The 23,349-nt window shown below is 49.0% G+C and overlaps 1 protein-coding gene and 1 pseudogene across 1 annotated transcript in view; both read left to right on the top strand.

The window, feature by feature from the left end:
* Gsdme (gasdermin E) overlaps positions 1 to 23,349 on the top strand; it is a 58,123-nt gene that overhangs the window by 18,991 nt on the left and 15,783 nt on the right. The window contains exons 3-7 of the mRNA XM_052173706.1: positions 565 to 757; positions 16,749 to 16,920; positions 18,798 to 18,918; positions 21,353 to 21,517; positions 23,078 to 23,205. Coding sequence (XP_052029666.1) covers positions 565 to 757; positions 16,749 to 16,920; positions 18,798 to 18,918; positions 21,353 to 21,517; positions 23,078 to 23,205 — 779 coding nt within the window. The remainder of the gene's footprint in view (positions 1 to 564; positions 758 to 16,748; positions 16,921 to 18,797; positions 18,919 to 21,352; positions 21,518 to 23,077; positions 23,206 to 23,349) is intronic.
* On the top strand, positions 6,235 to 6,787 carry LOC127678606 (SUMO-conjugating enzyme UBC9-like; annotated as a pseudogene).

The following is a 23,349-nucleotide window of genomic DNA, read 5'->3' as shown; positions in this document are numbered from 1 at the left end:
TGCTGTCCTCCATGAGTCCCCTCCCAGCCTTCGCCTCAGATAGTGGCCATCTTGGTTACCTTTGATTCTTGCTGTGATAAAATACCTGACCAAAACAACTTAAGTAGGGGTTAGTTTGGCTCACACTTTGGGTAGGAAAGGCCGGGAAGAGGAAACTGGTCACATCATGTCCCCGTCAGCTCACTGTGTCCTGTTCTAGGACAGCCCACAGAATGGTGCCTCTCATACTAAGTGGGGCTTTCCCACCTCATTCAGTCCAGTGGAGAAACTCCCTTCTAGGCAAGGCAGAGGTCTGTCTCCTAGGTGATTCTAGACCCTTTCAGGTTGACAGTCAATATTAACCATAACAGTGGCTAAAGAGGGGCTAAGCACTAGACTCTGGCCAGTCCAGGACTGCACTCTGTCAGCATATAGGGGTGCACACTGCATTTTACTAACCCCAGCTGTCCACTTTCCAGTTGGATGCTGGTATGGGTTTCCCAAGAGGCTTCTGGGAAGCTGGGCTGCCCACAACAGATGAGGTGGCCCATCTGCCTTCAGATTCGTCTGCTGTCTTCTTCCCAGTGGTTGTGGAATCAGACTTCGTGAAATACGAAAGCAAGTGTGAGAACCATAAGAGTGGGACGCTCGGGACCGTCGTGGGGAAGGTCAAGCTGAACATTGGCGGCAGGGGTATGGTGGAGAGCCACTCTTCGTTTGGAACCCTGAGGAAGCAGGAGGTGGACGTGCACCAGCTCATCCAGGATGCCATCGGGAGGTAAGGGAAATTCTGTTCTGCATGCTTGGCCTTTACACGTCTTATGGCTAAAGGTCATTTGATTGGACCTCTCCCAAAAGGCTAGTGGATGTGTGGATGTAGACTTTACCCAAAAATCATGTACTGAAGCCAGGAGTCCCAGATGTCCCATCTCTATTTTCCACCTAAGCCATAGGCCATAGGCTTTTTAATTGATTGGCGATATATCCATACAATACATAAAATATTCTTTCTCTAGTGGCCAGTTTTAGTCCAAGCTGGACAACATTAGACTTCAGAGCTAGGCCCCTGTAACTGCCCTGCTTAATGGTTGTGTGTTTGACCCTCCCCGGGCCTTCCCAGGACTCCCCCAGGACCTCGCTATTGTGAGTCTCGTTGGTGGTACTGGGTGGGAGGCTCAGACACTCTGTGGCTGATCTTAGTTTCTTTCCTCTGTTGCTCTTTGCCACAGGGACACCCTTTTTCTCCCTGCAATGAACACTGGGGGTGAGGGGCTATGTGTTTATCAGCAATCAAAATGTAACTGGGCAATGTTCATTTTCTTTGCTAAATCATGGATGCTGTTCATGGAGGCCAGAGGACAGGAAGCTGGGGAGGCCCTGGGCCTCTTACTTTTGACCATCGGGAATCCTCTTTGCTCTCTTACTCTTCCTTCCCCTTCTTAGCTTCGATGTGCAGTTTTGTCATTTCTATTTCAGGAACCAAGAGTTAGGCAATGCTCTGCAGTCACATCTCCTGCGAGAGGATTTTAAAGAAGTCTTCAGGATTCAGGTGTAAAAGCTACTCTGAACAGGAAACGCAGTGTGGGTGGTGGAGTGGGGAGGGATACCCGTGACTAGCTGTTTGAGAAAAAGCTGTAAGTGGGAACAGAGAGGGAGAAGGGGAGGACCATCAGGCACCTACTATGTGTCAGGCAGTGGGTATTTATCACCTCGTTTTCTCTGCACAGTTGACTGCTCTAGTGATGAGGGAATCTCGGCCCAGGAAAGTGGAATCATTTGTTCCCAGTGAGCTCAAGCTGGGCGCTGCAGCTGGCATTCAGTTTCCTGGTTCCAAGCCTCCTTTTCTTTCCTGGAAATCTTGCTTGAATTGGTTGAAATAAAAGTGGTTTAGGTGTGATGCGGCTTACCCTGAGGGTGTTGCTAGTCAAAGCATGGGATCAGGCCCTGTCTTCAGCAGGAAGAGTCAGGCCTGCTGCCTTGGGCAAGCCTGGACAGGCTGAGATCGCCAGGGCAGACAGTTCACCCATCAACTGCAGGTGTCATGGAGACAGGATGGTCTGGGCAGTAGTAGCCGAGACATGAGGAGCATGCTAAGGAATAGATGTCAGGATACAGCCAGAGTGGACTGCATAATCAGCATGTGAGGGCCCTCCTTCCACCCCCAATACTGCAAAACTGAAAAAGAGCTACAGTACCTGGAACCCCAGGAGGTGCCTTATCCTGAGTCCCCCCTACAGTGCTGCTCTTTGCTGAGAGCTAATGGTGAGCTACATGGGAAGGATGGAAAGGTACAGATACCGTTCAAGCTACCATTCCCGTGACTTCATATTAGGGTAATAAATCCTTATTGTGTGGTCTGCCTGGCTGTCCTTGGACTCCTGGAACATCATCAGGATAGATAAGTTTCTGTGGATGCAGCTGTGGCCTTGGGCGCAGTAAGGAGTGAAGCCTCATACTGCACGTTCTCAAGCGCAGATTTGCAGCCACCCACTTTTATTTCAGTTGTATAGATAAGCTATCATCTGTATACAAGTCTTGTAGGCTCTAAATACCCTAAGTATGGTATGGAGTTTGTGATGAAGTTCACTTGCTGAGTTTGCTTGAGGCCCCCGGGGTTGATCTAGGCAGCACCAGAAGAAAAAGACCTCTAAGTATTCATTGTGTTGTCTGCCAGATACATCCAGATCTCAAACTCCATTCTCTCGTTAAAACTATACCCATATATTTAAAAGATTCATTTGGAATTTGGGCAATCATGCTTATAGTCACTGGGAGCTGAGTGCTTTTAATGAGCCCTGGGTTTAGCTTTAAAATTCTTGATGGATGCTCTCCTGACCTATATGACCTTGCCTCCAATGTCTTTAAATGGAGCCTAACAAATGCATCGAGAATTCTCCTAACAACTCAGACATGTGTTTTAGTCTTGGTATCTAGTGTTATTCCAGAACAGCTCTCTATACAGGCTTCGCAGTGTCTTCTGTCAGCCAGCTGCCCCTTGTCACCGTCTCAGCACAACAGCTTTACCTCACACCCCCTCCGCCAGCAAGCTCATTACTGCCTCAAGCCCCCCAGAATCTGGAGAGCCTCATTCTTGATAAATAACTTGGACGGACTCGGTAAGCCATGCCACCCTCCAGCCTCAGTCTTCCCAGGCTCCGTGGTCTTTGGGAGTCCCTCTTAACCGTCTGGATGCGAGCGGACACACTCCAGATCTTTTCTTTTGAGGTTGTGCCTTCCTCTCTCCTGGGCTCACTTCCCTGCAGCTCGCAGAGCATGTGCTAGCCATGCCTTTGTCTCGCGCACTCTTCAGCTCACACACGCACACACCCTTCATTCTCCTTTGTCTCTGCTCCTCCTTCAGGGATAGCAGGGTGGCCATGATGAGCTAGGGAAGGAGGATTCTGAGGTCTGGGGTGGGTGTGGTCAGCAGAGACACCTTATGCCTGTTTCTTAGGGTTAGCAGCTATTTTTAGACCCATGATTGGGTGATAAACTAGGTTCAGTGTGTGTGTGTGTGTGTGTGTGTGTGTGTGAGTGAGAGAGAGAGAGAGAGAGAGAGAGTGAGAGAGAGAGAGAGAGAGCAAGCGAGTGCTAAGGTTTTACTCTGTAGCCCCACTGCCTGCCTCCTACATGCTCACGTTAGAGATGCGCACCTTCAGGTTTATTTTTTTAAATGAAAAAAATCATGGAAATTAAGGAATAATGTAATAAATAGATGCCAGTTGTGGGTCTTCTGAGACCAAGTCAAATCTCAGGAGCCAGCCAGTATGGAGTAACATCTTCTACAGCCATTGGCCAGACATTTTGATTGTCTCCTAGACTGGTGGTTACTCTCTACAACCCAGCTGTAAGGCCCGTTGCTAAATGCTAAATACTTGCTTTATTCCATTTAACATAGTGAAGTGACCTCGTTCCCAAGTAGTTGCTTCATCGTTCCTTACTAATGCCATTGTGGTAGAAGACACTCAATAAAACATCCCTCCCCTCCTCTCCCTTCCCCTTCCTCTCTCCCCCCCTCCCCGTTCCTCTTCCCCTCCCATCTGGTGTGGTGACAATGCCCACCTTTGTACTTCCTGTGTCTTCTCCAGTCCCTCCACAGAGCTTCATGGAGAGCAGCGTCCAGATGCTTCCACCAGAAGCTGGGATGGGGTGCGGCCCCCTCCTCACTTACTCTTTCCCACCGTCTCTCAGTTGCCTCACACTCTTAGTATCCGTTTTGTGTGTTCTCACCGTCCCAGCTTCCTGACCCTTTCTTTCAAGCTCTTGCCGGCCACCTCTACCCCTTTCCATCTTGGGCTCTCCATGGACAGCCCATCAGATCTTCTCACTGGTCTTGCCAGCTCATACTCCTGTGTGGGCTCCCTCCCCAGGGAGTGCTCTACATTTCCTCTGGGCCACACAGTTCCACATTTTCTCTGTAGCACCATGTCTCCATGTCCCCTCAGCCTTTGGGCCTGTCGCCTGACTTCCAGTCCTCCTTGTCAAACTCTAGGCAGTCTCCCACCTGGAGGCTCCTTCACTCCTCCTCCCACACAGCCTCCTCGTCCTGTCACACCCTGCCAGTTCCTACTATTCCTCACATCCTAGCCTAGACCCAATGTCTCCCTTAAAGGCTTCATGCTCACCCTCCTGTTGGGGTGCTGGACATGCTGAGAGCTCATCTGCCCTGAGCTCCTCAGTCTCCCTGTGTCCACCCTGCCATGCACCTGCTGTTCATGCGGGCTCTGGCAGCATGATGAGCATTGCTCAGTTGAAAGAATCATTGGTTTATCTTCATTTTACATAGGAGGACTTGAATTCAGAAATTAATTAGTTTGCCTGGACTCAGGTTTTAAGGCCAGATTCACAAACCATATGATTTTTCCAATCCAGCTGCTATGTGCAGAGCTGGAAAGGGAAGAAATTGCCCAGGGATGATTGGGGCGCTCACCTCTGCTTAGCATCTTTCTCCTCTTCTTGGCGCGCTGTTCTGCAGCACCTGGTGGCAGTTAATTAATTACACAGCCTGAAAGCTTGAGCATCTGTAATTGCTTGGTCATTTTGCCCCTTCAGTCTCTCTGGGTTGCTCTGTGTGCCGGAGATAAGATGCCAGAGATGGATGCGTTAGAGCAGGCACGGAGAATCATGTCCAGTTAGCATCATGCCACAACTCTTATTCTAATTGCAATTTACAAACATGGAGCCATCTTCATCTTCACAAATGAGAGAGAGAGACAGAGACAGAGAGACAGAGAGAGACAGAGACAGAGACAGGTTTTCACCACAGTCATCGTCTTTTCACTTCAGGGGCTATGATCTAAGGTTTCTAATATATGATAAAGCAGCATAGCATCAACCCCCTGTTGACCATTCTTTTGTCATGCACACATGTGTGTACGTATGCACAAACAGTAAAGCTTGATCTATAGACCAGGCTTAGTAAAAGATAAAGGACTAATAGAACAATATGCTGCAATCATATAACAGTCTGTTAGGAAGCACTGTAATTAAATTGTGACTCACTGCAAAGTTATGCGAATGGCTCCCCTGTGTGCTGCACCCATCCTTCTTAGGGTGATGTCCTTGATAGCAGCCTGTGTCATCGGAGGAAGTGAGATAACAGCCGAGGACTTATCCTTACCATGAACACAACTTGGTAGTTCCATTCTGACAAAGAGTAGCACTGTTTCTCCTTCACCGTTTCCAGGTGGATTTACCTTCCTATTGGTCTTAGCACATGCTCTATGCTTTCCTTATTGAGAGCTCCCACTTCCCCACCAAAGGAAGCATGTTAGAGCATCTTTTTGGTAGATCCAACGTGTCATCATCAGCCTCCTTGGGAGGTCACTGTTAATTAAAATGGAAGTTACTTGAACACAACCACTGGGGCATCAAGCGTTGATTTGGTAACTGAGGTTGTGTCTTGGAGCAAGAAGCTTCTACAAGGTGGCAACATTGTGCAAAGGATGATTCATAGCCCAGCTATGTTTGCACACACAGCTGGATAGCGCGCATTCCTCAGAACAGTGTCAATTTCGTATTTTTGGGCTGTGGTTGACTTCAGGTAACTGAAACCATGGAAAGCAGGGAGGAGATGACTGTATGTTGGAAATGAGTGTCCCAGGTCACAGTAGCTGAGGTTTCTAGAATTTTCTGTCCCTTGCTCCAGGTTGCTGTAGCTTGGGTCTAAGTTGATGCATTAAAGGTAGTTTCCGAGACAAAGGAGCACCGTGGCCTCTGCCACTGCCTCTGCCACTGTTGCAAAGGTCAGTCTGGGCCGCGGTAGCCCAGGGACTTTGAATATGTCGGGGATTGCCCTCAGCCGACCTGACCTACACAGGAAAGGAGAGCGTGGAGGAAGGACCACCCTTTTGGCTTTATCGCTGTCCCAACAAAGAACCCTGATGGCGCTATGAACCTGATGAACTGGGAGTGCACGATTCCTGGGAAGAAGGGGAATCCGTGGGTAGGAGGCTTGTTCAAGCTACGGATGCTTTACAAAGATGACGAGCCGTCCTCACCACCAAAATGTAAATTTGAGCCGCCACATGTATCCTTCCAGCACAGTGTGCCTGTCCATCCTGGAGGAGGACAAGGACTGGAGGTCAGCTATCACGATCAAACAGATCTTATTAGAAATACAAGAACTTCTAAATGAACCAAATATTCAAGCCCCAGCTCAAGCAGAGGCCTACACAATTTACCGCCAAAACAGAGTGGAATATGAGAAAAGGGTTCGAGCACAAGCGAAGAAGTTTGCCCCCTCATAAGCAGCGGCCCTGGGCTCCATGACAAGGAGGGGATTGACTTGGCAAGAACTTGTTTACAACCTTTTCCAGATCTAAGTCACTCATACAGTTACTAGTCTCCTGGGAGGATTGACCGGGCACCATTTTCCATTTCTGCCACTAGCATATTCAGTCTTTTTGTACTTTTGATTATTAAGTAAAACTTGCTTTTATTGAAAAAAAGAAAAAAAGATAGTTTCCAGACTGATGCCGCTAAGGATGATGGGAGTTAGGTTGTTGGAAACATGTCCTCAGGGGCACTTTTGGGGACCTCTGTTCCTCCCTTTCTCACCTAACTTTCTGGATCCCAGGAGAGGACAGCATTCATCTACCACATATGGACAATCACCCACGGAGGGAAGGGGAAGAAGTCCTGAGCTGAAGTTCTACCCTCGTCAGAATGTCCCTCCCTTTCCTCTTGCATGGCCGCTGATCTATTGCAGCTGTCTGTCATGGCTGACTGGAGGAAGGCTAACTGATGCCAGGTTCCAATGGCGACCATCCGTGTGTCTGTCCTCAGTGTCCAGTGGGTAGCTGCCTCAGGAGGGGCCACTGCCGGTGGTCAGGAGCTCTCACAGGGAGCGGAGCAGAAAGATGATTGGTTAAGGAGCAAAGCTGTACGTAGTCCAGCTCGGGAGGGAGAGGGAAGGGGAGGGCAGAGTTTCAAATTGGGCAACGCTAAGTTGTTGAGCTGAGATCTTATCTATCCCAGTGACTTGGGTCCCTTGGGTCCTTGACCTGTGAGTTCGCTGCCCTGTACCTCTCTGAGAAATAAGGATGACAGTAACTTCATGAATAGTTAGGGTGTCTTGTTGCAAAGAACATTTACTACCCCAGATAAGGAACCATTCTGAGGAAGGAGTCCTGGTTATCTGAATGGTTAGCTCAGTGTTTGAACCTGGTGGCATCTCCACCTGATGTTGTCTCAATAGCCCGAGTTTTCTCAGTTGTAAATGTCAGCTTACATTATAGACAACAAGGCTGAGGCATAGACAAATGACCTGATACTTGTGACTCTTTTTGAGAGGGAGGAAAAGTCTCCCAGATATAGTGTTTCCTGGGTTTCAATACCCAGAATTGGTATTGAAAACAAAGCTCATGGCAGGACTGGACCTAGGCTACCTCTCTGCATCCCACATCTCTTCAGCACCTATACAAAGCTGGGGTATCCTAAGGGGGTAGAGGGTCCTAGTTTGCCATGCATAGTTGGGAATAGAGGCCTAGGACCTCCTCCCTCCCTGGACATCCTGGAGCTCACAGACTTTAGGAAGTAGAAAGCAAGGTCCCCAGGGAGGGGTAGGCAGGCAGATGAAAGGCAGCAGCAGGGCATTATGGGACTGAGGGAGGAAGTTTCTGAAATAAAAGCTTGGTCATGAGCTTGGCGAGCCCAGAAGAGATTGGGTATCAGAAAATCAGCAGGCTCCCCGCTTGTAAAGTGTCAGGAGGCAGCCCCGGGGAGCTTAGAAGCGCTGTTCACGGAGTTAACTTCCCACCTGGTGTGCACCCACATATTGGCCTCTCTTTAACTGTAGCTGTAGCTAATAAATCAGAGCCCGTCAGGAGGAACACCCCAACCACCATAGCTTAGATCATCAGTACGAGTCTGCATTTCTCTTTGTTTTGTTGAATAACTTTTTTCCTTCAGTTTGTTTTTTTAATTTAAATTAATTTTGAGAATTTGCTACGTGTAACTGTGTTTACATAGTTTCTTCTCCCCTTCCCCAACTCCTCCCAAGACCTCTGTAATTATTGTTGCTACATATGTACGTGTGTGTATACATAAATCCAGGCCATTGAATCCATTCAGTGTTGTTCATGTGTATATATGTTCAAAGCTGACCACTTAGTAGACTCATTTGAATGTCCCCACCTTATTTCTGGGACAATGTCAAACATTAATTCAGTCCCTTAGCATTTCTACACAATGAATTTGCCCCGTTGTCGCTTTCTGGTTTTTAGAATTCTGTCAACTCAGTGGCCTTTAAAACTGTGTCAGAAGATTGGTGACTGATAGTATTGCTGTTACTGCTGTCCCAGACAATCGGGGGTCTGTTAGCCTGCCTGGGTACGTTCTATGAACAGATATCACATTGCATCTGGCTGCTCATGATTGTACCCATTCGTGCCCATGCAGACATTACCAGTTGATCTCAGCCGTCCCTTCACTGCCCCTAGCCTACAATCAGTTTTAGAATCTTTACTCCTATGCCTAGGCACTAGTAGATGCTGGATTAACTAGGGTAGGTTGTCAACCTTACCTAGGGTTTCATGTATATATGTGCTCAAACTCACAAGGATACATGTGTGTGTGTGTGTCCTGGATTTTATAAGAAAACAAGCTAAGGAAGTCCGTAAATAACACCCCTCCATGGCCTCTGCATCAGCTCCTGCTTCCTGACCCGCTTGAGTTCCTTTGGTGATGAACAGCTGTGTGGAAGTGTAAGCGGAATAAACCCTTTCCTCCCCAACTTGCTTCTTGGTCATGATGTTTGTGCAGGAATAGAAACCCTGACTAAGACACAGTGTTTCAATAGTCAACCACACGCTGAAGAAGGTCTAGAAGTAATTCCTCTTAGTGTGTGTGTCACATGTATGTACACTATGGTGGGTGTCCCCGGATGCCAGGAGAGGTTGTCAGAACCCCTGGAGCTTGAACTGCAGGAAGCTGTGAGGGCCCAGCGTGGATGCTAGGAACAGAATTCAAATCCTCCACAAGGGCAATATGCTGAGCCAGCTCTCCGGCCCTTGGATTTCTTTCTATCCCCACCTCCCTTCCCAGCCCCCAGTGACTATGACTATTTTATTCTGATGAGGGTGACTTAGATTCACCAAATGAATGAGAATGTGTAGCATTAGTCTTTCTGGGTCGGGCTAATAATTAATGAATTATCCTCTAGCTAACATCTATGCTGGTACAAACGACATGGTTTCATTTTTATAACCAAATACTATTCCATGTCTTCCATTCATGGATAGATCTCGGGTGCTGTTAATAGTGATCTGGGCTGGTTTGCTTTAGTTGCCATATATACTATATACTACGGTAATAAGCAAGGGGATACAAGCACCTTCCCTTCCTTGGATACCAGCAGAGCTGTTGGATACTCTAACAGTTTTATTTTTAGTTTTCCTTAGTGTCTGTGATAACTCATATCCCCTCAGCTGTGCATGAGTCCCTTCTCCATCTCAACTGTATTGCTATTTTTTGCCTGATAATGGCCATTTCACTAGGGATAATGACATCCCCTGGTGGCTTCACTTGTGTTTCCCTGGATGAGGGAGACTGCACATTTGTTCATAGGTTTGTTGTCTTTCTCTCAGGTTGGCTCTACAGACCATTTTAAAATTACACTGTTTTGTGGAATCAGCTTTCTGAGCTCTACATATTCTGGAGGTGGCTCCCATTAGAAGAACAGCTGACAGACTCTTCGCTGTAGGCTGCTTGTCTCCTTGGCCTTAGAGATGCTTCTTAGCCTGATAGAGACCTGAATGTCTCCTTTTCCATTTGTCTGGGCTTTTGGAGTCTTGTTTAAAACCAGCCACTGTCTTTACTGGCTAATGTCTTGACGGGTTTCCCTGTCTTCTTGCTGTCATAGTTTCAGGCTTACTACTATCAGGACTTGGTCCATTTTTAGTTGACTTAAAAGGGAAAGAAGAGGATTGAATTTCTTTTCTTTTCTTTCTTTTTTTTTATTATTTTTTTCCGAGAGAGCGTTTCTCTGTGTAGCCCTGGCTGTCCTGGAACTCACTCTGTAGACCAGGCTGGCCTCGAACTCAGAAATCCGCCTGCCTCTGCCTCCCAGAGTGCTGGGATTACAGGCATGCGCCACCACCGCCCGGCGAGGATTGAATTTCTTTTGCACATGTATAACTAACTTTACCAGCAGGTTATCAAAGACACTGTCTTCTCTCTATTACATATATTCTTGGCACCTTTGTTGAAAATCAGGTGGCTGTTTGATCATAAATTAATTTCTGCACTCTCTGGTCTATTCCATGGGTCTTTATATTGGGTTTTCAGCAAACACGATGCTGTTAAAATCACTATAGCTTTACAGTCAGTGCATTAGACGCTAGTTCATGCATCTGCCCATCCTGGGTCTCAGAGGCCAGGCTAGATGAAATGTATTATGAAGCTCAGGTGGGACTCGAACTCACAGTCCGCCTGCCTCAGCTTCCCAAGTGATGGGGTTTTCAGGTGTGCACACCCTCAGCTTTGTAGTGTGGTTTGGATGGAGGTATTCAAGATTGCTCTGATTACTCTTAGACTTATACAAATATTAGTCTTTTTTCCTCTTTCTGTGAAGAAGGGTCCTATGTATTCTGGTGTTTTGACATGCTGACTTAGAACTCACTCTGTAGCTCAGGCTGACCTTGAATTTGTGACTTTTTTTCTGTCCTGACTTCCCATGAGTTGGTGCAAGCCTTGGCTATATGGGACTGCCTTCTTAATTTCTGGGCTAGAACGCTCATTACTGTAGTATAAAGATGGTGCTAGCTTGTGTATCTTGACTTTTATGTCTTGTCACTTTACTGGATTTGTTTGTAAGTTCTAACTGTTTTTTTAAATTGATATTTCAGTTCAGTATACAAAGTGATGGCTTCATCTGGTGGCTGCTTGGCAGCTCGGTTTATCTCCACATAAAATCGCACCATCTGCACAAGTGCCTAATTTCTTCTCTTCCTCTTGCTCAGTTGCTCCTGTCAAGACTTCAATACCACGTTAGACAGGAGTGAAGCACGGGCTTCCCTACCTTGCTCCTTATCTCAGAGAAAATGCAGGGAGCTTCTCCCTACCCAGTGTGACATGGCCGTGGGCTTGGCACCTAGCACTTTTACTGTCTTGAGGTGTGCTCCATCTTTTCCAGTCTGTAGAGTTTCTCTTTGCATAAGGGATGTTGAAGAAGCTTTCGTAGGGACAGTTTTATTTTTTTAAGGCATGGGAAATGACAAGTTCCACTGGCTTGGTGTTTTTGCATTGGCTGGAGTGAGAGCCTTTGCGATTTTGCTGGTTTTGACTGATGTCAGCATGCCTATGGGGCTCTAGTAGTAGAGCCTGTAGGGCTCATGAAGGCCCTTCTATGTGTCTGTGGGGGACACGAGGTCTCATAAACACACAAGGACACAGATCTGTATCTTCAGGCTCCACAGAGTCAAGTCCCAGTGGCACCAGGACTGTGATGGTGGCTGCCAGGGTGGAGGTATATGATTCAATTCTCTCCAGATCCTTCAGAGTAAGTGCATGTGGATGACACCGATGGCAGTGATACCTGTAGCCATGACCCCTGCAGGTGACATGGGAGTCTCAGGACAGACATGGGAAATGCCTCCGTCTGCGGCACTAGCAGTCACATGGTAGTGTGGGAACACTTTCAGCTCTGTAAGGTGGGCACTGGTGCTGCTGTATATATGTGGTATATATCGGTGAGTCTGCTATATTGGAAACTATGGTTTGAGGTTTTGGAACATAAAGGGGGCCTTCCTAAGGTCCAGTGGGGTGACTGCAGTTGGGGCTCATGCTTGTGGCACTGGTAGCCATGTTCATGGAGTTTAGGGGCTAGACCCCAGCAGCGGCAATGGCCTTGGCAATGGCCTTGGCAATGGCATTGTCCCAGTTCTTTTTTGTGAGAAGGCCAGGGATTACGGTGAGCTGTCCTGAGCTGTTGGTCCCTGTGCAGGTTACATATGTGCAAAGACCTTCCCTGGGCTCCTTGGATTGAGCAGGCATGGTCCTGGAACTCATGATTTTAGTATTCGAAACTCATTTGGTATTTGAAGGCTATTTAGCATATCTATAGGCCACACAGAGCAAGCTCTGGTCGACACACAGCTTACCACACTGGTAGAGGCTATGGACGACAAGGAATGATGATGGGCTGTCCCCCAGTTCCAGGAGAGAAGCTGGCTAACGCCAGAGCTTTTTGCACCAGCAGGTCCTGCCCTGTGATGAGCACCTTCCTAGTTCCCACCAGGCAGGTACAGTGTGGCCAGGTAGTGGCAGGGCCTAGGGTCACTAGAACTCATGTTTTAGAACCACAGGAAAAAGCTGGGACCCTTTTCAGCTCCCAGTGCAGTCCCAAAGTTGTACCATGTGGTGAAGGCACCAGGTATAGTTCCTGTGTAGAAAGTAGAAGTGGATGTCAACTTGTTGCTATGACAGCTGCTCTCCCAAGGACTGGACTTCTAAGAGGCTGGACTCCAAGCTGTCTACACATCTAGCATGACAGTTGCAACTTGGATTCTGGAGGCTTTAGGAACACACAGTAGGCTCTTTTACTCTTAGACGCCCAGATCCTCACACTAGATACAAAGCTCCTGAAGTACTGTGAGGGGGTCCGCCGCAGTGGGAGGCTACTGTACTCACTGTCGACCAGCACTATTACTCCTCTCCCTCCCGTCCCCTATCCTCCTCAGTCTCCTTCCCATTCTCTTTAGCTTTCTTCCGTTTGTCTTACTCTATAACTAAGGCTATCCTAAAACTCACTATGAGCACAGGCTGGCCTTAAACTTATAATAATCCTTCTGCCTCAGCTTCCTGGGTGCTGGGATTACAGGCATTTGCGAGTCGGTGTGCGTTCATGTGCACTGTGTGTGGGGTTGCTTGCAGGGGCCAATGGTGGCATTGCATGCTCCAGACCTGGAGTTCCAGGTGTTGTGAGCTGCCATGTGGATGCTTCTGGGACTGAAGCGAGGTCGTCTGTGGGAGAAGCCAGTGCTCCTTTGTACTGAGCCATCTCTCTAGCCCGTTCTTTTTAAGTTATATGAGTTGACTTCATTTCTACATCTTCTCTGGTGTTTATCTCCTTTTTTTCCCTACTTGACAGAATTTGGCTTTCGTTTATGCATCTTTTTGCTGACATTGTCCAGTCCTTGTGCACTGATAGTGAATGTCCACAGAGACAGCTATCCCACTGGCCTTTCCCATGCACTCGGTCAGTAGAGTTGATGTACTTCTTCCTTTAAGTTTGTACTGCTGTGCCAATTTGCTGACCTTGGTAGGATCCTAAAGCACCTGGACTTGGTCATCTCTCTGGTGGGCATGGCCAGAACATTGAACTTCCCTCAGCTCTTGGGAAAGTAGGCATCATCTTCCTGAAAATGTGGGAAGGGACTGGAAAATGTCTTTACCAGCCCTTGTTTCAGTCAGAAGTCACAAAGAGACCTGACTTCATGTTAACCACCCAGTATCTGCAAAAGGGGAGAGTCAACTGTCCACCCTCCACCAAACCAAACACCGTATTCCATTCCCTTTTTGTTTTCAATATGTTCTCTTTCCTCTCTCCCCCTTCTTCCTACTCTTTTTCCCTCTCTATCCTCCCTCCCTCTGTCCTTCTTTTTTTCTGACACACATACACACACACACACACACACACACACACACACACACACACACACACACATCCCTGGGCACTCATATATTAAAGCAAATAGACAAGGAAGAAACAGACTGAATTTACATATTCATTTATGTAAATGAACGTTCAAGTGCTGATCCAGCCCTGAGATCAGCAGAACATGGTAGCCTGGTCCTCAACACCATGGAGCGTGGAGTTTCTGTTCTACACTGCTGGTGCTGGCAATGGACGGAGAAAAGAAAGAGCCAGAGGAACTGTAGAAGTAAGCTCTCCGGCTCAGCTGTGCTGTGGGGACAGAGAACTGCTCTCAAAGAGTATGGAGCTCAGCTCCCTGAGGAGGTGACGAAGATGTCTAAGACATGGCAGGCAGGAATGAAGTGCCAGGGCTTTGACTGGGCATATCATGGCTTCTTGAAGGCATAGAGAAAAGGCTTGAGGGTGAAGTTGGTAGAATAGGAGGCAAGGATATGGTCATGGGGTTGTAGAACCTGGGTGAGCAGTTGAGGAAGAGCCCTTGAAGGCTTTTAAGCAAGTGAGTAACGTAGCTACCCTGACCCAGTTAAATGGTCCACAGGTTCCAGGAACTGCACATATAGAGGCTTTGTTCTGTAGATCTTATTGGGAAATTGGTTGGAATGTCTTATGGCACACCCTTGGTGTAGCATAAGCTGACTGCTCACTATCCCTTCAAACAACCCATGCTAAGGGCATCATTACCAACAGCTATTCATAAGAAAGCCACCACGTGAATTCAGGTGACCTAATTCCCTGCAGATCAGTCAGGAGTGGGAGGGCAGCGCCCAGCTCCCTGTCCATACTTCTCCCTGGAATTAGCCCAACAGTTAATTCGTCAGTCAATCAATCTAGCCACTTCTGTAACTATGTGATGTGTACACATGCACACATTTGTATATGCATACGTGTGCACAGATACTCAGACAAAGTGGGTGTGCGTGCATATAGATGGAGAGCGGAGGTCCACATCGGGTGTCTTCCATGATCACCTCACGCTGTTTTTGGACGCAGTCTCTCAGTGAACTTGCAGCTCACTGATTTGGCTAAACCGGCTAGCCAGCTCGCTGCGAGGTTCTCCTGTCTCTGCTTCTTCAGACCTGAGGTCACAGACATGCACCACCGGGGACATTTCACATTGGTACTGGGGCTCCGACTCAGTCATGCTTGCCCAGTACAGCCATTCCCTAGTGCCCTGGCCAGCATTTTTGTTCATGGTCCACTTTGCCTCCACGTGGATATTACAGTGCTTTTGCACTGCCCTGCCTAGTGGAGGACTTACCAGTGTTCTGAATGTTTCTTTTTACTGTGGAAAACTACAAAATTTGCAAGTCTGCCATTTAAGTGTATGATCCGTTGGCATTAAATACACTCTCTCTGTTGTGTAACCATCAGCTCTATCCGTCTCTGGAATTTTCCACCTCCTCCAAGTGGAACTCTGAGCCATTGAGTAATTAATATTTCCCGATTCTCCCACCTCCCAGCCTCAGTACTCCAGCCTTCAGTATCATTGTGAATTTGTCTATTCTAGATCATCCCTAAATATGGACTCTAATAGCGTTTGTCCCTTTTTGGTGGCTGATTTTGAGGGCTAAAGTTTTTTTCATGTTGTAGAATGTGTTAGCGCTGACTCCTTCCACGGTGACCAGTCCCATGTTATGGATAAGTCACTATGCACATGTGTTTCATGGGCTGGTTAGTGCCCTGGCCAGTTATGTTGTGCACTTCGGTGTTGCTTCCAAAACCCTGGGCACCCTACGCATACTTGGGATGCACCCTGCCCCCTTGTGGCTAGGGATGGAGGCTGAGCCTGCAGGTGACTAACCTCAGATGCCTTGGAAGCACGGGATGAGCCTTTTCTTCCCATGCCGACTGCAGCTGGGATCTGCTGCTTTTCCTGCCCTCCCGTAGCCACTGGAGGTTATGTTCTGTTAACTGCGGTCTCTAGGGAGCTTATCTCAGCATTGGATTAAGCATCCATGCATAGCTGGAACTGTGGCTTGACCTTGAAACTATACAGAATTTTAAGTGGCTCAGGATCAGTTTTTCACATGGGGACCCATGTGGTCTCAGGTGGGTGGCCGAGGGCAGCCTAGACCAAATGGCTTCTGTCTCTGTGATAGGAACCCCGCAGAGGTTGTATATTCTTCCTGTAGTCCCATCAGGTTTCCAGTCTGATCTTCTGCCACAGCCTATACATTAACCTGTGCCTCTCCCCTGTGTGAAGCTGCCTGCCTCTCATCAGAATGACCCTGTGCTTCAGAAGAGGTCAGACATCCGCCATGATGTCCGCCACCCTTTTCCTCACCCCAGCCTCACCCGGAAGACTGGGTGGCAGCTGTCCTGCAGCGTAGCTTCCCACTGTTCTTCCCTGAAGCCAGCGAGAATGTCAGGGACTTCATGATTAGAGTATAATTCCTTGGCACTTCTTCCAGTGTCCATCCTGTCCCTCAGCTGGTCTGAGTGGCCTCAGGAGAACTTGGCAGAAGCCATTTTAAGAAACCTGCCTCTGCTCTCCTCACCAGGAAATTAGTGAAATCTTCTGTTCCCTCTTCTAGCTGCAAGAGGATGTTCTGGTCCCTGCCTTGGTCTCCCTGGAGGCACAGGGTTACTCATGACCAATTTTCTTTTTCAGAACAGTTAATATGGACAATCTGGTGCTCCAGCAGGTGCTAGAGAGCAGGAATGAGGTCCTGTGTGTGCTGACACAGAAGATCGTGACCACGCAGAAGTGTGTGATTTCTGAGCATGTGCAGTCGGAGGAGACGTGCGGAGGCATGGTGGGGATCCAGACCAAGACTATACAGGTGCCACACCTCAGCATGGAGAACTTTCCCCACGGGCCCCTTTTCTGACTGTCTTCTTCAGTCAGAACTCTTTCTGTAGAGGGTTAGGAATGAGACAGACTCAGGCTGCTCTAGTAAACAAGACATTCCGGGATCACATAACTAAGCTCTCTGAGGCACCTGGCCTCAGGCACTGTGGGGCTTGAAGATATTGTGAGCCGCCCTCCTTCCTAGAAAGTCGAGGCGGCTTCCTCTTGGAGCTGAGGGCTCCGGGCATTCTTCAGGCTTATTAGAACGCAGGGAGAGAGTGCTCCTGGTCTGGAGCTCACCAGATCATGTGGGTTGTGTCTGTTTCTCGATCTGTGGCAACAGAATTCTAGTGGCTAGCTAGGCATAGGCCTAACACTGCTCTGCTTATGGAAAGTAGAATGCTTCCTTTAAGGAAGTTTAGCCAGGCCAGGAACACGTGAATTTGTCTGTCTGTCTGTCTGTCTGTCTGTCTGTCTGTCTGTCAGTCATTTACCATTTCTTCCAGATCTAAGCTGATCCTGGGGTGTTCTAAAATGAGAGAGGTAGGCAGCCATCTGCTTAAACTGCTCCCTTAGCTGGCCACGGGGCTTATAATCTTCTTGGTAGTTTCCTTCTTGGTGGCACTGGCTTTTTCTAGAAGGCGCAGAAGGGCTATATTTGGCAGTGGGCTGGGTGAGGCATGGCTGTAAGTCTATAGCTGGGACTGCTGGGTAGACAGGTGAGCAGGCTCGGCAGCAGAGGGGAAAAGGGGACCTGATGGAGGTGACTTCAGCTGGCCCTGCTGACACTCCTGCCCATGGTCACCACCTGCTGAAGGTCTGATCCTGTGAGCTGGAGCCCAGCTGCTGCTGCTTCTTGATTCAAAGAAAATGCTTGGTCCAGGCGCAGATGGCTAAGCTGTGTTGTCTGTCTCCAGTGTTTGGCCAACAAAGATCTCCAGCTTCCTGTCCCTGGGGTACTGCAGGAAGGGCTCTTTCCTGCTTGACAGCCCAGCCCTGCCCATCCATCTTCCTCCTGTCTGTTTCCCAGAGCCTTTCCTATGGCCTTGTTATCCTGGCTTTGGCTGTGCCCAGAGCACCATTCACGATTGTGTGAACGGCTCAGTGAGGGCTTCCCAGACCAGCTTTATCCTGTTGGCATTTTCACTGAGATTTCAAAGTTGTTACTTGAACCCAGAGAAGGAATTAGAAACAGATCTTACTTATCACTTAGCTGTGCTCTGAGTTACATAGCACTTGGTGATGTTGGTGGTGGTCATGTGATGCTGGAGAATCAATCACCTGATGCCTACCCAGGCCTGGATGTCTGCAGAGATTCACGGTGCACCTGAGGGATGCAGTGAACCTGAGGTGCACGAGGCTGCTGCCAGCCTAACTCAGAGCAGTTTCCTTCCTTCCTTCTTATAAAAACTATAATTTAAAAACTGTAAAATGTAATACTAAAGATGTAGTCTAGTGTGCATGAGACGATGGCATTGTCATTTATAATGATCTGGTATTCCATGCGGACAGTGACTGTCGGTGCACAGGGGCCTGCTAACAGTGTCACCACAGGTGTGACTGATGCCTTCTGCAGTGATGGCAGACTGCTCACAATGGCACTAGGAGATAGGAATATTAATCACAGTGTTGTGGGACCACAGTGGTGTAATGTGGAATGCTGTCGCCGAAGCATCAATCTGGTATGTAGCTTCCGAGCTCATGCTCTGGCATCTGACCCATGCCACCCGATGCCAGTGCCAGGTGTCTCCTCCTCCTCCTTTAGCTCTGTGGATATTTCCCAGCATTCCTAGGAGGCTGGATATAGGTGTGACAGGAAGAAGCTAGGGGTGCCTGAGTATATAAGCAGGAACATGCTCTTGCCCACAGGTGTCAGCAATGGAGGATGGGACGGTCACCACGGACACCAATGTAGTGCTGGAGATCCCCGCTGCTACCACCATTGCCTACGGCATCATGGAGCTGTTTGTGAAACAGGACGGCCAGTTTGGTGAGTCCTCATGAGGCATGCCCTGGTAGAGAGGGGACAGGGGAGCAGAGTGTCTAGGATCTGACTCTGGGCAGTAGGAGGCACTGGGGAATTGGGGGAGGGGAGCCAGGGGCTTCATGTACCTCTCACTCCTCAGGGTCACTGAGCCAGGGAGGAACATTGGCTCTGCAGCCATCCAGACCTCCTGTAAAGCTGTTGAGTCCTGGGTAGTTCCTAGTCTCAGCTGGCTTAACCCCACACAGGACCCATCAGGGATTCTCATTCATCTTCTGAGCAGGTGTCCTGTGGTGCTTTATATGAAAAATGTCCTCCATAGTTTTGAACATTTGTTCCGCAATTGGTGATGTTGTGGGGGAAGGTTTAAAGGGTGTGGCCTGTGTGGAAGTATATGCAGTACCTGTGTGCCTGGTATCTGAGGACTGCAGAGGAGAGCGCATCACAGCCCTGCAACTAGAGTTAAGGATGGTTGAGAGCAATCCATGTAGGTACTGGGGAGCCAACCCAGGTTCTGCGGAAGAACAGCACTGTTCCTAAATGCCGAGCCAGCTCTCCAGTCCCATCAGTGTTGTCTTGAAGGAGTGAATTCAGTCAAGAAGCAGACTGAGCAGATGCTCACTTAAAGCAATAGACAAGCAGAGCAAAGCAAACCCTGCAGGGGTAGGGGTTGGTGCCCCTGGGCAGGGAGCCTGTCCAGGGCGTTGCGGGTGGGCTTTACACAAGGTTTTATGAATATTTATTGAGTGGTGTATTTATGAGGTCCCAAATCACAGTGGAACAAACCTTTCTCCCAAGGTATTTCTTCCCATTATTCCTACAAAAGGGGGGGGGGCTGCTGTCAAAACCCTAATACCAGTGATGTTGTTGTGACCTTGAGTCTTGAGGATGCTGAGCCTGACAGAGATGAATGTCCTCTTACCTCCCTTCTGATGACAAAGGAAGGACCTACTGACCTACTTCAGCTTCAAGGATGTTTATGAACAAAGGGCCTTCCAGCTGTGGGGGTGGGGTGGGGGACATGGCTACTGAGATATGGGCACATTCTCCTAGGTGACCTCACATCTAAGTCCTTCTCTCCGGTGATCTGGGGTGGTCGCCATCCAGGACTAGGTGATAGCTCTTTAGAAGCTGTCTTTTTCTCAGTTTAGTCTGTTGCAGTTAGACACAGACTATGCCAAAGGACTGCAGCGCCTTGCGTGCAGTTCAGGAGGGACAGGGCTGCTTGTTAGGATCTATGCAGAGCCTGCTAAGACCTGCTTTGTGGTTCCTCTCCGAGCCCCGTCCTTTCTCTCCCTGGCCAGGCTGTATCTGGTGCTCAGCTGCAGTCCTTTTCCTTCTCATCACCAGGACTCCCATCCCCATGGTTTGATCCTTGCATCCATGTTTAACCCTGGCTGCCTCTGACCCCAGGAGCTTTGCCCTGCAGGCGTCCCCAGCTTGCTCTCTCATCACCTATACCACTGTCACCTGGTTCCCAAAGTTAATCCACTGGGAAACACCTGCCATGCCTGAGCCCTGTGCCCCACTGCCCCTCTACTCTAGGATGTCTCGCTCCTGGCCCAGAGAACTGCTGTAAGGTGGCTGTTTGAGCTTCAGTCAGGAATCAGTCTTTGGTTCTTCTTTTTCACCGTAGTAATGACATTAGCACATGAAACCCAACATGTTTTACAGGGATTTGAGGAAATGGAAGACAAAATCTAGGGTTTCCTGGCCCACCTCTGAAGGGGTAGCAACCCCTAGGGGGAGGTGTTTTCCCTGTGCTCAACAAAAGGTGCCTTCTCCTCTCAGAAGACAAGGACACAGAGGGAACCGACAGGCGCTCCTAAGCTTGCTATAGTACAGGACAAGTCTGTCTGCCACTCTATGCCTGATCAGACCTAGTGTAAAAGCCCTCAAGTGAGCAGACATGGTGGCACATGTCTGTAATCCTAGCACTTGTGAGGCTGAGGCAGGGGGATCTAGAGATCAGCCTGGGCGACATAGTAAGACTCTTTATTTTTCTGTCGCTGTGCCAAAGCACTGTGACCAAAGGCAACTCAAGGAAGAGTGTAATTTGGCTTATGGTTTCAAGGAGAGAAGAGTCCAGCATGGAGGGGTAGAAGCATGTCAGCAAGCGGCAGGCGTGTGACCAGGAACAGGGAGCTGAGATCACAGAGGTGACAGTAGCTCAAAGGCTGTAACTCAGAGCCCTTGCCCGGTGACCTACTTCCTCTAGCAGGACTGCACCTTCTTCCAAACAGTGCCACCAAACACTTAAATGCCGAGTTCCACAGAAGATATCTCTCATTCAAACCACCAGACTTGGTCTCAAACACAGATGCAAAGAAGCAAAAGCCTTTTTGTGTCTTCTGCCGCAGTCTGAGTAGGTGACGGTGAGTCTGAGGAGCCAATGAGCTGTGCTGACCCTGCCTGGCTTGGGCTTTTCTCCCCACTACAGAATTCTGCCTCCTCCAAGGGAAACATGGTGGCTTCGAGCATGAGAGGAAAGCAGACTCCATCTACTTGGACCCCCTGGCCTACAGAGAGTTTGCCTTCCTGGACATGCCGGATGGGGGTCAAGGGATCTCTTCCCAGGATGGGCCACTGCGTGTTTTAAAACAAGGTATTGCCTGTGGTTGTGCCAGATGGAGAAGTGGACTTTCTCTCCCAAGCGGTGATTCCCCTTGAGCCTTCAAGATCCCCTTGGATCTTTGGGTGGGCCCAGTCTTGGGTGCTGTGTTTTGGAGAATGGAGACCCTAGGAGTCAAGGTGGGAGGCCAAGGAGTGCAGTGGTCAGGAACCTGACTACCGAGAATGGCCAGTAATGAGCAGGGCTGGAGAGCCCAGGATGTTATCAGCTTTGATACAGTCCAGGCTCCACGGCACGGCAGGCTGCTGTGCATCAGCGTGGTGACAGCCACTGAGGCTCCCCACCTACGTGGCAGAGGGCTGCACCTCTAAACTGCCAAAGGAAATTCGCTTTGCTCATCATAGCTTGTTACTTTAGGGTTGGTTTGCTTTGCTGTGCAGGAGAGCAGTGTGCAGGAGGGGAACCGGGCTAGAAAAGGGGAGGAGCTCAGGAGAACCCAGGGCTGGCTCAAAATACACTGTGCCATGTAAAGCAATTGCTCCCTGGGAGTCTAACTCTCTAACCAGAGGATGCTAGCCCTGGCACAGTGTTAGAGGGCAGGGTGATGGAGACCCAGGACTAGGGTAGATCCCTCCTGGGATAAGAGTTAACTAAACGTGGGGCCTCCACTTGCAGCTGGAGTTGTGCTGCAGAAATGTGAGGCTGCAGGTCCTTTTCTCACTGCCCCAAGCTGAGTCAGCCATCCTCATTGGCTAGAGTTCCCTGGGCAGCTGAGGTGGCTGCAGGTGGAGTGGGCCGACTGGGCAGGTCTCTGAGCCCTCAGGTTCTAGGCTAACCAGCACAGCTTCTCTCTCAGGCAAGGACTGATGGAGATTGAACTGCATTCCACAGGCGGTTTTGAAGATGTGGCCCAGAAGTTTTGTGTCCACCCTGTAGGGTGTTCAGCAGTTGTTTCCTAGACCTCCATCAGCAAGGCTGTGCATTTAGTGTCAGTGCACGGCCTTCACTGGGGAAGCACCATTTCAGCCCATCTTTTTTGGCTTAATTTACTAGGAACTTTTGACTGTCCTCAGCAAAGAGAAGATTAGAGGGGACAGGCTCCCAGGGCCCCTGCAGAGGATGTGAGTGGCATAGCAAAGTGCACCCTGAGCTCATCTTGTACAGGAGTTAAAGGCACAGGGAGGGAAGTGGAAGCCATGTTTGCCATGACTGTAGAGTGCTGGCCCTTTGAACATGCATTGAAAACAAAAGCATGCTAAATTGCAGTGCATGGCTGGATAGTGCTGGCAAGGCTGAGTTTGGAGATTAGTATGGCTTATGCTTAGTGATTCAGCCTTGAGCACGCACATTTATAGACAGTGTGCCAAAGAAGAACCCAAGTGGCTTCCCGGTCAAGTCTAGCACTGCACAGGCAGAAAGAAGGGTGAGGTCTGGGATGTCAGAGTGGCCTTCCCTGTCCTTTCCTTCCCTGTAGATTCCCTGGTTGTTGAATATCACTCAGGGTGCCGTGTATCTCCAAGACCCTTTGGAAGGAACTGGTTGTGAGAGGCAGGTTGTGTGTGTGTCCTGACTACATCTGCTCTGCTTTCACAGCAACCCTGCACCTAGACAGGAGCTTCCATCCCTTTGCGGTGTTACCTGCCCAGCAGCAGATGGCGCTGTTCTGCATCCTGCAGAAAATCCTGTTTGATGAAGAACTCCTTAGGGCCTTGGAGCAAGTGGTAGGTGGGTGGGGGGAGTTATGGATTTGGGTTTGTACGTGGTTGCTCTAAAATATGCACAGGCTAGACCTCTCAGGACAGCTTTGGGATAATTTGGAATTAAGTTTCACCACTACCCTTTAACCCTAAAACTTGAAGCTTGTC

Source organism: Apodemus sylvaticus, chromosome 2 (genome assembly GCF_947179515.1).
Source record: "Apodemus sylvaticus chromosome 2, mApoSyl1.1, whole genome shotgun sequence".
Lineage (NCBI taxonomy): Eukaryota > Metazoa > Chordata > Mammalia > Rodentia > Muridae > Apodemus > Apodemus sylvaticus.
This window is presented reverse-complemented; position numbering and strand designations above follow the sequence as displayed.